Below are 12242 nucleotides of genomic sequence, written 5' to 3'. Positions count from 1 at the left end.
ATCCCCCTGAAACCGCGTAAGAAATAAATCATAAACTGAAATTAAAATTAAAAATAACTAGTGGAAAGCGCATTAGTCGAATCGTTTTCTCAGATTTCTACAACGTTTCGTCGCCAGAACGATAAACTTTTCCCATTGTCAAAATACTGGTGACCAAGTATGTGACGTCATTGATGCGGCATCAACAGCATCTTTCTGAGGGTTGTGTAGCAACACTTTGACTCTGCTGCCACCTGCCGCAAAACACCATCCCATTAGAAACACACGATGAGTACGTCTCATCTACACAGAACAGGAACACAAACAGAATATACAATACAAACCAAGGACTCATAATAGCATAATTAAAATTTACACGGTATACTGAAATAAAAAAAGAAAATGATTTTTTTTCTTTTACATTTAATTCTATTGATATAATTATTCTAAAAGATAACAGGGATAAAAGTAATATCCCAGTGGTAGAAGCTTTATTAATGTAATAAGGCCCCAGGTAAAATTTCTTGCTCAATAAATTGTATGTATAGTCTCTGTTGTCAGCAAATCAGAGAATGATGTTTAAAATTCAACACTTAAACAGCCTAAACCTAGAGAGTTGTTGGTTTTTTAGATTTTAAATATGCATTTTGACATTGATCAGAGTAAGTGGAGCATCACATTTATTTATGTGTTCAACAAATAAATATTAACGTTAATCATAAAATAAAGGAAACCTCATTGTGAGTAGATAGAATTGCATTGTTTGCTGTAAAAGGCAAAACAGTAATCTGCTAGTAAACAGTAAGCTGCAGATTAGAAGGAATGAAATTGTGCTTCTTGTTGTTCTAGACAAAATAAATAAGCTGTGCTTTGGTCTCCCTCTGCTAACCGTTGCCTTCTAGAGCTCACATATGAGCTTTTGCCTTTATAAAGATAAAGGTTGTGAAGTTGGTCATTTAAAATAGCTACGTCTTCTTTTTCAGTAGATTTCATTTGGAGTAATGAGACATTCAATTTTGGAAATCAAAGTTTGTTCTTCCCTTTTTATGTTTCAGGTTAAATTACTGCTATAGTTCTAAGGAAATTAAAAGATTTCCCAGTAAACACAGAAGCTGTTTTCATCAGTTATTTTGTGGAGAAAGAAGGACGCTATTCTCAACATGAGGTATAACAGCCTAATGCTCTAAAGCAGATAGCCCCTCACTTCTCCCTGGCTGGTTTTGCCCAGTTTGTTTTCCCTCTGTCTCTCCATTTTGGTTATCGCTCTCTTTCTCACTCCCTCTCTGTCTGTTGATGTTGTTGTCTGCATTTATGGGCATGACTAATCCAGGGTTCCCCCTCTGGCAATTCAGCTGGCAGTCAATCTTTGCTGACTTGTTGAGCTACACAGTGAAACCCTGGCTTCTTCTTTTCTGTGTATTTGCACAGCTCCTGTTTTCCCTGGATGTTTACCATGTGTTAATACAACCTGCAACTCGGGTGTAAGTACCCTATAACCACATGTAATTTTCCGTCACAAGTCAGGTTTTTACAGGAAACACTGAAATAATGACACTGTTAGACATGCAACTAAGGTGTAAGTATCCTGTAATTGTGCCTAATATCAAGTGGCAAGTCAGGTTTTTACAGGAAACAATGACATAATTACATTGTAAGTACCTTGTACTTTTGGGGGCATGGGTCGTATTATGACGTCACAATCAGAGTCCCTGCAACAGTATTTGATAGTTTTCTTTTCTAGACATGAAAAATCTTAATTTAATAATATTACTTTAACCATTTAACAATTCAGAAAAGTTACAGGGTTAATTTTTATGCTGTGCAAGGCAAGTCTCTAAGCTTGTTGTTAGGTAATACTTTAAAATTTAACTTAGCTCTATGTTATTAACCCATCCTAGAAGCAAAAATCTAATTTTGTAGCTAAATAATTTTATTAAAGGTTGTCTGTCTCTATGTGTTAACCTTGCTATAGAGTTGCAACCTATCCAGGAGGTACCCTGCCTTTGTGTATGTCAGCTGAGATAGGCTCTCTAACTAATAGTCATTTCACATATTGTCACAATGCTTTTTTATTATAACTGGTCAACTATACTTTCTATAATATATATATATATATATATATATATATATATATATATATATATATATATATATATATACGGAGTAATGAACTGTAGTCAGGTAGTGGCAGTACAGCTATTATGGAGTGATCCAGTTTTTCCATTTTAATCAATAATCATAATCAGGAATGCCCATAGTTTAATGGCACAATTTTTGGTTTAAACATATTTACATACCACACTTTCTTGTATTAGGGAAGGATTGCAAAGTTAGTCAAACAAGCATTAGAAATTTTTTTTTTAAAGAGCAACAGTAAAGAGTAAAGAGAGTAAATATTAAGGCATTACACTCGTTTAACTTCAGTAAGATGAATAGTGTTTCTCTTTTCCAGAAAAAAAAACTATCCTGTGACTCTTTTTCTTCAAACTTACAGTACGATTTAAATTCCATGCTGTCTTTCAAACAAACATCAACATCTCCCTGTGTGCTAGGACCTCGAAAAACTACTGTGAAATATCTAAATGACCAGAAAATATAATGACAAAAAATATATCCATGTGTTTTTCTGACTCATTTTCAACTGTCCAGAGATTGTAGGGTCTAATCTCCTAACAACAAGTAACTGCAACAAAAGTTCTGTGTGCTACATATGCAGAGTGATTTCATCTCCTCCACTCTATTCAGAACTGCAGGGCAATGTGGCGGCTTCCACATTGCTATGTATTTTTAATGGATTAATTCAAAGTTTATGAAGGCGCATCATTTTCTTGGAAGATGTAATTGCATGCTGATCTGTGGTGGTTGTAGCTCAGGTGGTAGAACAGGACATCTACTGATAGGAAGGTTGGTGGTTTGATCCATGGCTGCATGCCAAATATCCTTGGGACATGCAAGATACTAAGCCAAAGTTGCACTCTGATGTATCTTTCGGGGTGTGAATGTTAGCTCGAAAACACTTAAAAGCATAGAAGAATGTGCTTCTGTGAATGTGACATCCTGTATAAAGCGCTCTGAGTGCTCTGGGAGAGTAGCAAAGCCCTATATGAGAAACAGTCTACTTACCATTTAATCTATGTATATTTATGAGTACAGCATTCTTTTGTCTTTTAAATAACCTCAAAAACAATGGACTCTACATTCAACAGACTTTCAGTGTTTTTTTTCATAATTCACTTGTACCTGTGGAAATAAAATAAATATAAGAAGATCTATAAGAAGAAACAAAAATTAAACACTTCTTTTTGTTTGTTTTGGTATGTTTCACAGATTTGATTCTACAACTGAACATGTATAATCATTTTCTCCATCTGCATTGGTTCTGTAGATTGTCAATAGCTTGACAGAAAAAGCTATGGGAAGGCATAGTGCTGGGCTTTTCTTAACAAAACACAAAAACTTTAATCAACATCGCATAATCTGAGTGGAAAATAAAGTGACTATATTTTAATAATTATATTTTTGTACATCAATCCAATACAGTAAGGAAGATTATCCATCCATCCATTTTCTTCCGCTTATCCGGGGCCGGGTCGCGGGGGCACCAGCCCAAGCAGAGAAGCCCAGACCTCCCTCCCTGGCGTTCCCAGGCCAGCTGAGAGATATAATCTCTCCAGCGTCCTGGGTCTGGAAAACCTCGCCCAGGAGGTGCCCAGGGGGCATCCTTGTCAGATGCCCGAACCATCTCAACTGGCTCCTTTTGATGTGGAAAGATTAATATATTTAAATCTGTGAGAGCCACAGGTGTTGTGATAGATTAAATACAGAAAACCTATCCGGTGTTCCAGGTTAACTGGTTGGATTTGTTTACATATTCCATGCTCTGAGTTCCAGATGTTTGATCCTGGTCTTCTCTCTCTGTCTCTCTCTCTGTTAGTGTGTCATGCGATTTGACAAGAGGTCTCCAGCTCATGCAAATATTATCTTCAGGCAACAATGAAATTATTATTATTATTATTTTTAAATCAAAAAGTCTTCTGCTCTGTCTCCTACCTCTGTCTTTCTATAACATAAAAAACGAGCCAACATTTTTTTTTCGACTCGTACCTCGAGTTGACTGACTCAGGAAACACGCAAACGTGATGTAAAAATTTTACGTGGGCAGCTGCTACTCTATATAACGTGATGTTATGGCAAACTTCTGCACAAAATCAGCAAATGTAGCTTGTTCCTCAGGGCAGAGCTACAGCAGCTTGTGTTTGCCCTCAGACTGACTGATCTAATTTAAAAATGTCAAACGGAATTTAAAAGGAATGAATCTTGACAAACCGCATGACACACTGACAGACAGAAGCCCATTCAGTAAAAATGACGAATCTGCGGATCCAACATCTGAAACACTGAGAGTGGAATATGTAAACGAATCTAACCAGTTAATATAAAAACCAGTTGGAACCACCTGGAACACCAGGACTATTACGAGGCTCCATAATCCGCAATTGCAGTTTAAAAAAAGAAAGAAAGAAAGGAAAAAAGGTCCATTGGAGTAAACGGAGATGACGCGACTCTTCCATTTAACCGATCTGCTTTAGCCCAGATCCGCTGAAATGAGACCAGATCCCTGCACCTCGACCATTCCATTCAATTTAACCGACCAGTTCCGCACGAATGAAACGGACTGCGCGATAGCACAGCTGATAATGCGTTTATTTTTCAGCCTAACCAACTGGAATATTGCGGGTTTATTGTGAAGAGATGGTTATAAAATTGTGGCGTGGTAAGGTCTTATAATGCTCATGCACGTCAAATACCAGAGAAAATATATATATTTGTATGATTCGTCAGTCTACGGTGATAAAGCTTTTATTTTGTATTGGCAATCATTTTAAAAGTTGTTAGAGAAAAGGATACTTTCAAAACAAAAGTATTGACATTTTGTTATATTTGTTACTCCTTAGACCAATGTTAATTTTCGAAGGTTTTATACACCGTTGTAATTTGCATGTCGTGGTTAATCAGTTGGTTTTTATTAAAACAAACAAACGAGAAAACTATTGCTGCAAGTTTATGGACATTTGCTTTTATTCTGAAAAGGAAATACGACTGGAAGTCGATTTGTTTTTGTTGACGGACGACAAGATAGCGGTCCCAGATGAGGACAAAATCATTTAACCCCCAAAGAAACTAAAATACAAATATTCAGTACAGACGTCATGGGACGGCTGGGGACAGGCTAACATGTTTCTTAATGTTGTGAAGGAAATGCCCCGCTACGTGACTTATGCTACTAAAACGGAAACTTCCTGCTCCATAGGGATAGCATGCTTCACAGATTAGCACCACCCTTACAGCGTCAGCAATCATACATTTGGTCCCCGTTAACCGCAGAACTGTACTCTTCGTAGGATACGAAAATGGCTGTTAAGTCCAGAAGATCGTGGACGACCGTGATCTTCGGCGTCTTTCTCGGATTCACAGCGTCCTCTTGGCTCATTTTACCTCAGGTTCTGGAAAGTAAAAGGAAAAGATCTGCCATGTGTTTGTACTACAGTGACTCCGCCGTTGCTATAGGTGCTGACATCCACGGGAAGTCCGTGTCAGTCAAAGATCTGGACAGTCCGGAGGAGAACAGGTTATTCAGTACGAAGAACAGCAGTGCACATTTAGGCAGAACCCAAAGCAAACCAAAGCGTTTCATTTATGTTGGCGTGATGACAGCCAAAAAATACCTGACGTCTCGAGCACGGGCTGCGTATGAGACATGGGCGGCTTCTATACCCGGGAAGGTGGAGTTCTTCTCGAGCGCTGGGTCTGGGACCGTCCACGCGCCTGCTCCCCTCCCTGTGGTTTCGCTGGCAGGTGTTGATGATTCCTATCCACCACAGAAGAAATCATTCATGATGCTAAAGTACATCCATGACCATTACCTGGATAAATTCGAGTGGTTCATGCGGGCAGATGATGATGTTTATATAAGAGGTGCTTATTTTGGGAGTGAATTTGATGCCAGTGCAGTTTGTTTATTTGTCACAGAAAAATGGAACATGCTATGCATTATGCAATACTGTGTCGCTTTAGTGAAAACAACATCTCTTTGAAATTACTGAGATAAATTAATGTAGTCTCATTTTAGGCAACCAAAGCTACGATTGTACACTTTGCTAAGTTGTTAATATTTTTCATCCAGCTACAAAGTGTAAAAAGAGTGTTTAAAAAAAACAAAAAACAAAAAACAGTGGGTTACATGCTTACATACTTTGAGTCTTTATCTTGAGAGATAAGTAAGATAAAGGCATGCACACATACACGTCTAGAATACATACATTTTGCCATTTTTGATAACAGTTATTTCTTACAACTCACTTTCTGCTAGGTGGGAAGCTGGAATTGTTCTTGCGGTCACTCAACAGCAGTCAGCCCCATTACCTTGGCCAGACAGGGCTGGGCACAGCTGAAGAATTAGGACGACTGGCTCTAGAACCCGGAGAAAACTTTTGCATGGGAGGTCCTGGGATGATCTTTAGTAGAGAGGTGTTACGCAGGATGGTCCCTCACATCAGTACCTGTCTAAGGGAGATGTACACCACCCATGAGGATGTGGAAGTAGGGCGTTGTGTACGACGCTTTGGAGGCACACAGTGTGTATGGTCTTATGAGGTAAGACTTGAATCTGCGTGTGTGTATGTGTGAGAGATTGTGTTTCAGGTCATTAGCATGTGGCAGATCGAGAAAACTTCACATGGGGAGGCAAAGGACGGGCAGAGGTGTAGGCAGGGTGGCACACACTTCTTCAGTGGGGTATGTGAAAATCCCCTATATGTACATGGAGTCAAGAAAATATCCACAAAAACACTTTAAAACTATTTGCTATATCATTCTTCTAAGAAAACAAAGACATTTTTTGAGTAGGTAGGTTTAGACTATTCGTTTTTACAAGTATTTTAAAGACATAAAAGTTGTGGTGGGCCTCTACAGCAGAGGGGCAGTGTGCCCCTCACACCCCCATGTAGATCCACCCCTGTTCTTAGCATATTGGATTATTTCTTTTTTGTCAGACTTCTAAAATCTGTGAGTGATCCTTCCAGTCAGTATTTTCCTATATATTCACAGATATCACAGATATTAATTGATATTTTCTTGGAGGTCACCCAACTGTACTGTCCCTCTGTGAAATGGTACCTTATCGTAGTGGAGTGGTTTGTGTGTCCCAGGGATACCAGGGGCTGTGTTGCCCTGGTAGGGTCTCCTATGGCAGACAAAGAGCAATTCAAAAACCCCTATGTGCAGAGGATTGAGGGAACTGTTCATCCTGCCCGGGATAGGGTTGCTGGATCCCCACACTAGAGATTGGGACCGAAGAGGGTGCCCGAGGGCCCGGCTTTAGTCCATGGAGCCCAGCTGGGCCCAGCCTGAAAAAGGGACATAGGCCCCCCTTCCGAGGCCGCTTCCCGCATGAGGCACCATAGGCGTCAGGTGCAATGAGTGCTGGATGGCAGCCAGGACGGAGACCCTGGCAGACCAATCCCCAGCTACCAAGGCCAGCAAGCAATTAGGACATGGAATGTATTTTGTTTCGTGAAAGAAAAATAATTGTCTTGTTGTTTAACAAATTTGAATTGCTAATGATATATATCATCCAGCTCTAATCAACAATGTTGTGTGTATTGATGCTTGGACATCCATACTCTTATTACTTTTAAATTCTTTCCGTAGATGCAGCAACTGTTCTATGAAAACTATGAACACAACAAAAAAGGCTTCATTGAAGAACTTCACAGTCGCAAGATCCACAATGCCATTACGCTCCATCCCAACAAAAGTCCTGCCTACCAGTACCGGCTCCACAACTACATGCTCAGCTGTGAGATCTCAAGGCTCCGTTACCGCACGATCCTACTCCATCGTGAAGGCCTACATATGAGTTATCTTAGTGATACAGAAATACTGTGGGAGGACCAACAGCTGGGGTCTCCACCTTCCTACATGCGCTATGTGCCCAGTGAGAGAAATGATGTCACTGAGTGGGATTTCCTGACAGGCCAACATATTTATTCTGCCATTGAAAACAAGATGGCTAGGCAAAGCCTTGGAAAATTGCTTCGGACTGCCCTTGAAGACAATATTATACTAGAGGTCATGGAAATGATTAATGAAAATTCAAAGACACGTGGCCATGTAATTGACTTTAAAGAGATTCAGTATGGCTACTACAGGGTGGATCCAATACATGGTGCAGAATACGTCTTAGACTTGTTGCTTCTGTACAAAAAACACAAGGGACGTAAAATAACTCTGCCTGTGAGGCGGCATGCTTACCTTCAACAGTCCTTCAGCCGACCTTTCTTTAGTGAAGCTGAAGATCTAAATGTTTCAGAACTTATGGCTGCCATCAACTCTGAATCCCAATCCCTGTCATTCCTATCCAACTCTCTGAAGTTCTTGTCACCTTTCCAGTTCTATGAGTCAACAAGAGAAATGTGGGAGCAAAGCCAGAAAAAGATCAGCATTCTCGTCCCACTGTCTGGTCGCTATGGCACTTTTATTCGGTTTATGGAGAACTTTGAGAAAGTGTGTTTGATACCTAAACAAAATGTTCAGCTCTGCATCATTTTGGTGGACAATGTAAACAATAAGAATATAAAAAAGCATATTCATTTAATAATGGACTATAAGAGAAAGTATCCTAAAGCTGATATGTCTGTAATCCCCATGACAGGAAATTTTTCACGAGGGCTGGCTCTAGAGCTGGGTTCGTCACAGCTTGATAATGACACTTTACTGTTCCTCTGTGATGTTGATCTAATCTTTAGTGGTGATGCTCTGCAGCGCTGCAGAGATAATGCTATTCAAGGGAGACAGGTCTATTTTCCTGTTATCTTTAGCCAATACAGCCCTAAGATTGTGTACGGTGAAAAAGCCCCAAGTGAAAACAACTTTGTGCTCACCAAGAAAAGTGGCTTTTGGCGTGATTATGGCTTTGGAACCACCTGTGTTTTTAAGAGCGATTTACTAAAAGCTGGAGGTTTTGATACATCCATCCTAGGCTGGGGGTTGGAAGATGTAGACTTCTACACCAAGGTTATTAATTCTGGTTTAAAGGTTTTACGCAGTCAAGAACCAGGAATTGTCCACGTTTATCATCCTATCAATTGCAATTCAAGCCTTGAACAGAAGCAATATAAAATGTGTCTTGGGTCAAGAGCAAGTGCATTTGCATCAGCTGTGCAGTTAGCAGAGATGTGGCTTGAGAAACACATAGAGGTAGGCTATAACAGAACTTCATCCTGATACTTCAACTTTCCAGGACTCCTCTACTTTCTGTTCTGCTTAAACGCAGATAGCTATGCACTGTGGGGCCCAAGGCAGTCATGTCTCTAAAACTGAGTGTACTCTAACCAATGAAATGGTACTAGACACAGCTTAACCAGCAGGAGATAGACCAATGTTGAAGACACCAAAAGGAGATAGAACAGATCTGCACCCAATTTAGTGCAGAAGCAAGGCCAACTATCTGCTTCTTTACTTTATTCCAAACCAGCTGGAAAATTGGAAAAAATGAGAAAAATAAATATTTGTTATATGTAATAGCTAAATGTAGCTGATTGTTATTTGTACAGTTATGCATCACTCTCTACTAGTCTCCTTTTTATACCCGGATATAAATTAACTACTTGCTAATCTGGGTAAGTTGAGGAATTAATTAAATGACCCAAAGAACAAGTTGCATTATTCAAAATACTTGGCAATTAAAAAGTACTATCAGAAAATGAAATCAACAGAAATTATTGATATGGTAAGTGAGATTTGTAAATGCTGGAAGTTATTCATAGAGTGATATTTTACTTTGCTACAAGTTTGAGTCTGTAGCATAATTGTCGCCTACAACAATTATGCTGCCTACAACTCAGTGAGTCAGTGAATTAGATAATTTGTTGTTTCTCTCCATAAGTTCTCATTGAGCAGCATGGTGTGCTGCGCAAAACAATCTGTATGTATGTTTAGGTGAGCGATTTGGTACTGCTGTGTTGATCTACGGTAAACTAATCTACCTTAATCTCCCACTGCAGTTTAGAAATAGGCTCGTGCAGAAGCTGAAGCTGAGCCCGTGTAGTTACTGTCTGTCCACATTTCTTGTATGCTTCTGTTCTAGAAATAAGTCCTGCTCAGCTGTCTTATTTCCAGTCTCAAGTCTAAATATAATGTTGCTTTCATTAATTTTAGAGTATCATAATTCAGCAGCTTCACTGCCATCATTTTACTCAATCAAAACCTAGGAAGATGCACTAAGACAGAACCTCATTCTCAGTTACCCAGGATGCATACAATAAATGTAGGCACAGCTTAAATCAAATACCAATGAAAAATGATATTATAGCTTTATAAATTAAAAAAAATTATTGTAAACACCAAAAGGACCCGAGACACTCAGCGTTGCACGTTGTGTGCATTTATGTACAACTGTGCCTTTCACTTTGCTGCCCCAGCAGCTTCCCAGTTGTTGCCACCTCCAACTCCAGCCTCCCTGGCACTACCCCCTGAACCTCCATCACACTTATATTTTTACATTATAAATAAATAAATAATCATTTCTGTGATTAAACCAAAGGTAAAGTGACACGCTGCATCTAAAGGCTTGAAAGTGGAATGCACTACCTACCAATAAATAAAATACTCAGTTAAAGGCAGGATAACCACTTTCACAATACTTTCTTATTCATGCACAAAAGATTTTTTTTTCTGCAAAACAAATCAAAAACATCTTACAATTTCAGACACAGCATTTATAAGCTCAGATAATTATGTGTTATAATGCACTTTAAGTTTGCCATGCAGCCAGATGGTGAGGTATTGTTTTATTAATATGAAGAATTAAAGTACTATACTAACCAGTTTTTGCATTTTAAAACAGACATTTTAACTTTTGTACAGTTTAAGATCAATTTCAGCATAAAGTTTACAGCTCTCTGTAACTCTAGAGCTGATATAAGCAGTAGTATTTATTATAAAAATGAGATTTGATTGTAAAATATAAGCAAATGTCTAAATCTTGTTTTAGACTGAAGTCCTGTTTCTGAATTAAATATAGGCTTTCTCCCCTGACTGATTAAGCAATGATTGGGTGACCTTTAAAATCATTTAGACATTTGAGGTAAATCTAGTACAGGGTTGGTTGAAAATTCAATTTTTAATTATTTCACGTTGATTTAATGATGTTCATGTGGAACTGCAAAGTTTGAATGCTGTTAATTTACTGGCTCTGAAATTTTTTTTATTGTTTTATTGACCATTTTTATTGTAATTATCCTTAGTGTAAATGATTGATTTTAATTCTTAATAGAAGATGTGTGATTATCCTTTATTGGTTCTATTTTTATTTTTGTTGTTGTTAAATGTGACTACAGAAGTCATTAGGACAGACTCTAGAAAAGCTGAAATTACACACAAATGAAAAACAAATCAACTTTTCAGTTTTCAAGACAGTGATCTGGAACCAACTGAAATTTGAGTGTCATTCTATTTCCTTCCTTTGCCCACTACAACAGTTAGTTTAACTTGCTAGTTTTTGCACCGTCTCAAAACAGTGCCCCAAAAGGCTCTGCCTGCACTGGTGGCAAAACAAAGCTCTCCACCAGATGTCACAGCTCCACACACAGTTGGTTTTTGAAGCTTGAAGTTGGTGAGTTCTTGGCCAAGCCTTTTGATTGGTTGACTGATTATGCAGCACTTTCTGGTATAAATATTTTGAACCACCCCTGTTCCTGTCAGTTCAGGCAGACCTCTAGCACCTGTAATAAAGCTATTTTTCGCTGGCGTCTTTCACGCATGGGATGTTCTTCTGATGGTGCATTCTGATAATGCTGCAGTTTCTCTTTGTATGTTTTCTTTGTATTTTGCCACAGAAAATTGTTGGGCTAAATAAAGGACACTTTGTTAGCCATGAGCCATTTTGCATGAATTTGTATCTACAATCAATCACAGAGATAATATTGTGTGTCATTGCTGCGTCTGGACTAAAACAAATCTGACCCATGTTTTTGACCCAAATTTAGTTTGTTTGGAATGTTTTTGTTTTTCAAATCCTGTGCCAAAGCACTGCTTGTAGAAACCAGCATTTACTAAATTTTACTTTTGTTCTTTGATAATTTGTTTCAGTACAGTCAGTCAGTTTCGAGTATTAAATTCATTCATCACACTAATGCTTTATGTAGTTATTCATTTTAATTAAATTTAATCATTCAATCACCAGTTTTCAGCTATATTTGTCA

At 38.5% G+C, this 12242-nt stretch overlaps 1 protein-coding gene across 1 annotated transcript; it reads left to right on the top strand.

Moving 5' to 3' along the window:
• The first annotated feature begins 5386 nt into the window (after window positions 1-5386).
• LOC146706454 (chondroitin sulfate synthase 3-like) lies at window positions 5387-12169 on the top strand. Its single transcript, XM_085464607.1, has 3 exons — window positions 5387-5955; window positions 6350-6633; window positions 7690-12169. Exons 1-3 carry the CDS (start codon window positions 5391-5393, stop codon window positions 9262-9264), a joined length of 2424 nt encoding a protein of 807 aa, XP_085320733.1. The 5' UTR covers window positions 5387-5390; the 3' UTR covers window positions 9265-12169.
• Window positions 12170-12242: the final 73 nt, after the last annotated feature.

The sequence above is a fragment of the Copadichromis virginalis genome, linkage group LG7, assembly GCF_057382275.1.
Source record: "Copadichromis virginalis isolate Kocher_CV1m ecotype Utaka linkage group LG7, C_Virginalis_male_GT1.1, whole genome shotgun sequence".
Taxonomy (NCBI): Eukaryota; Metazoa; Chordata; class Actinopteri; order Cichliformes; family Cichlidae; genus Copadichromis; species Copadichromis virginalis.
The sequence above is the reverse complement of the archived record's forward strand: the minus strand, read 5'-3'. Positions and strand labels throughout refer to the sequence as shown.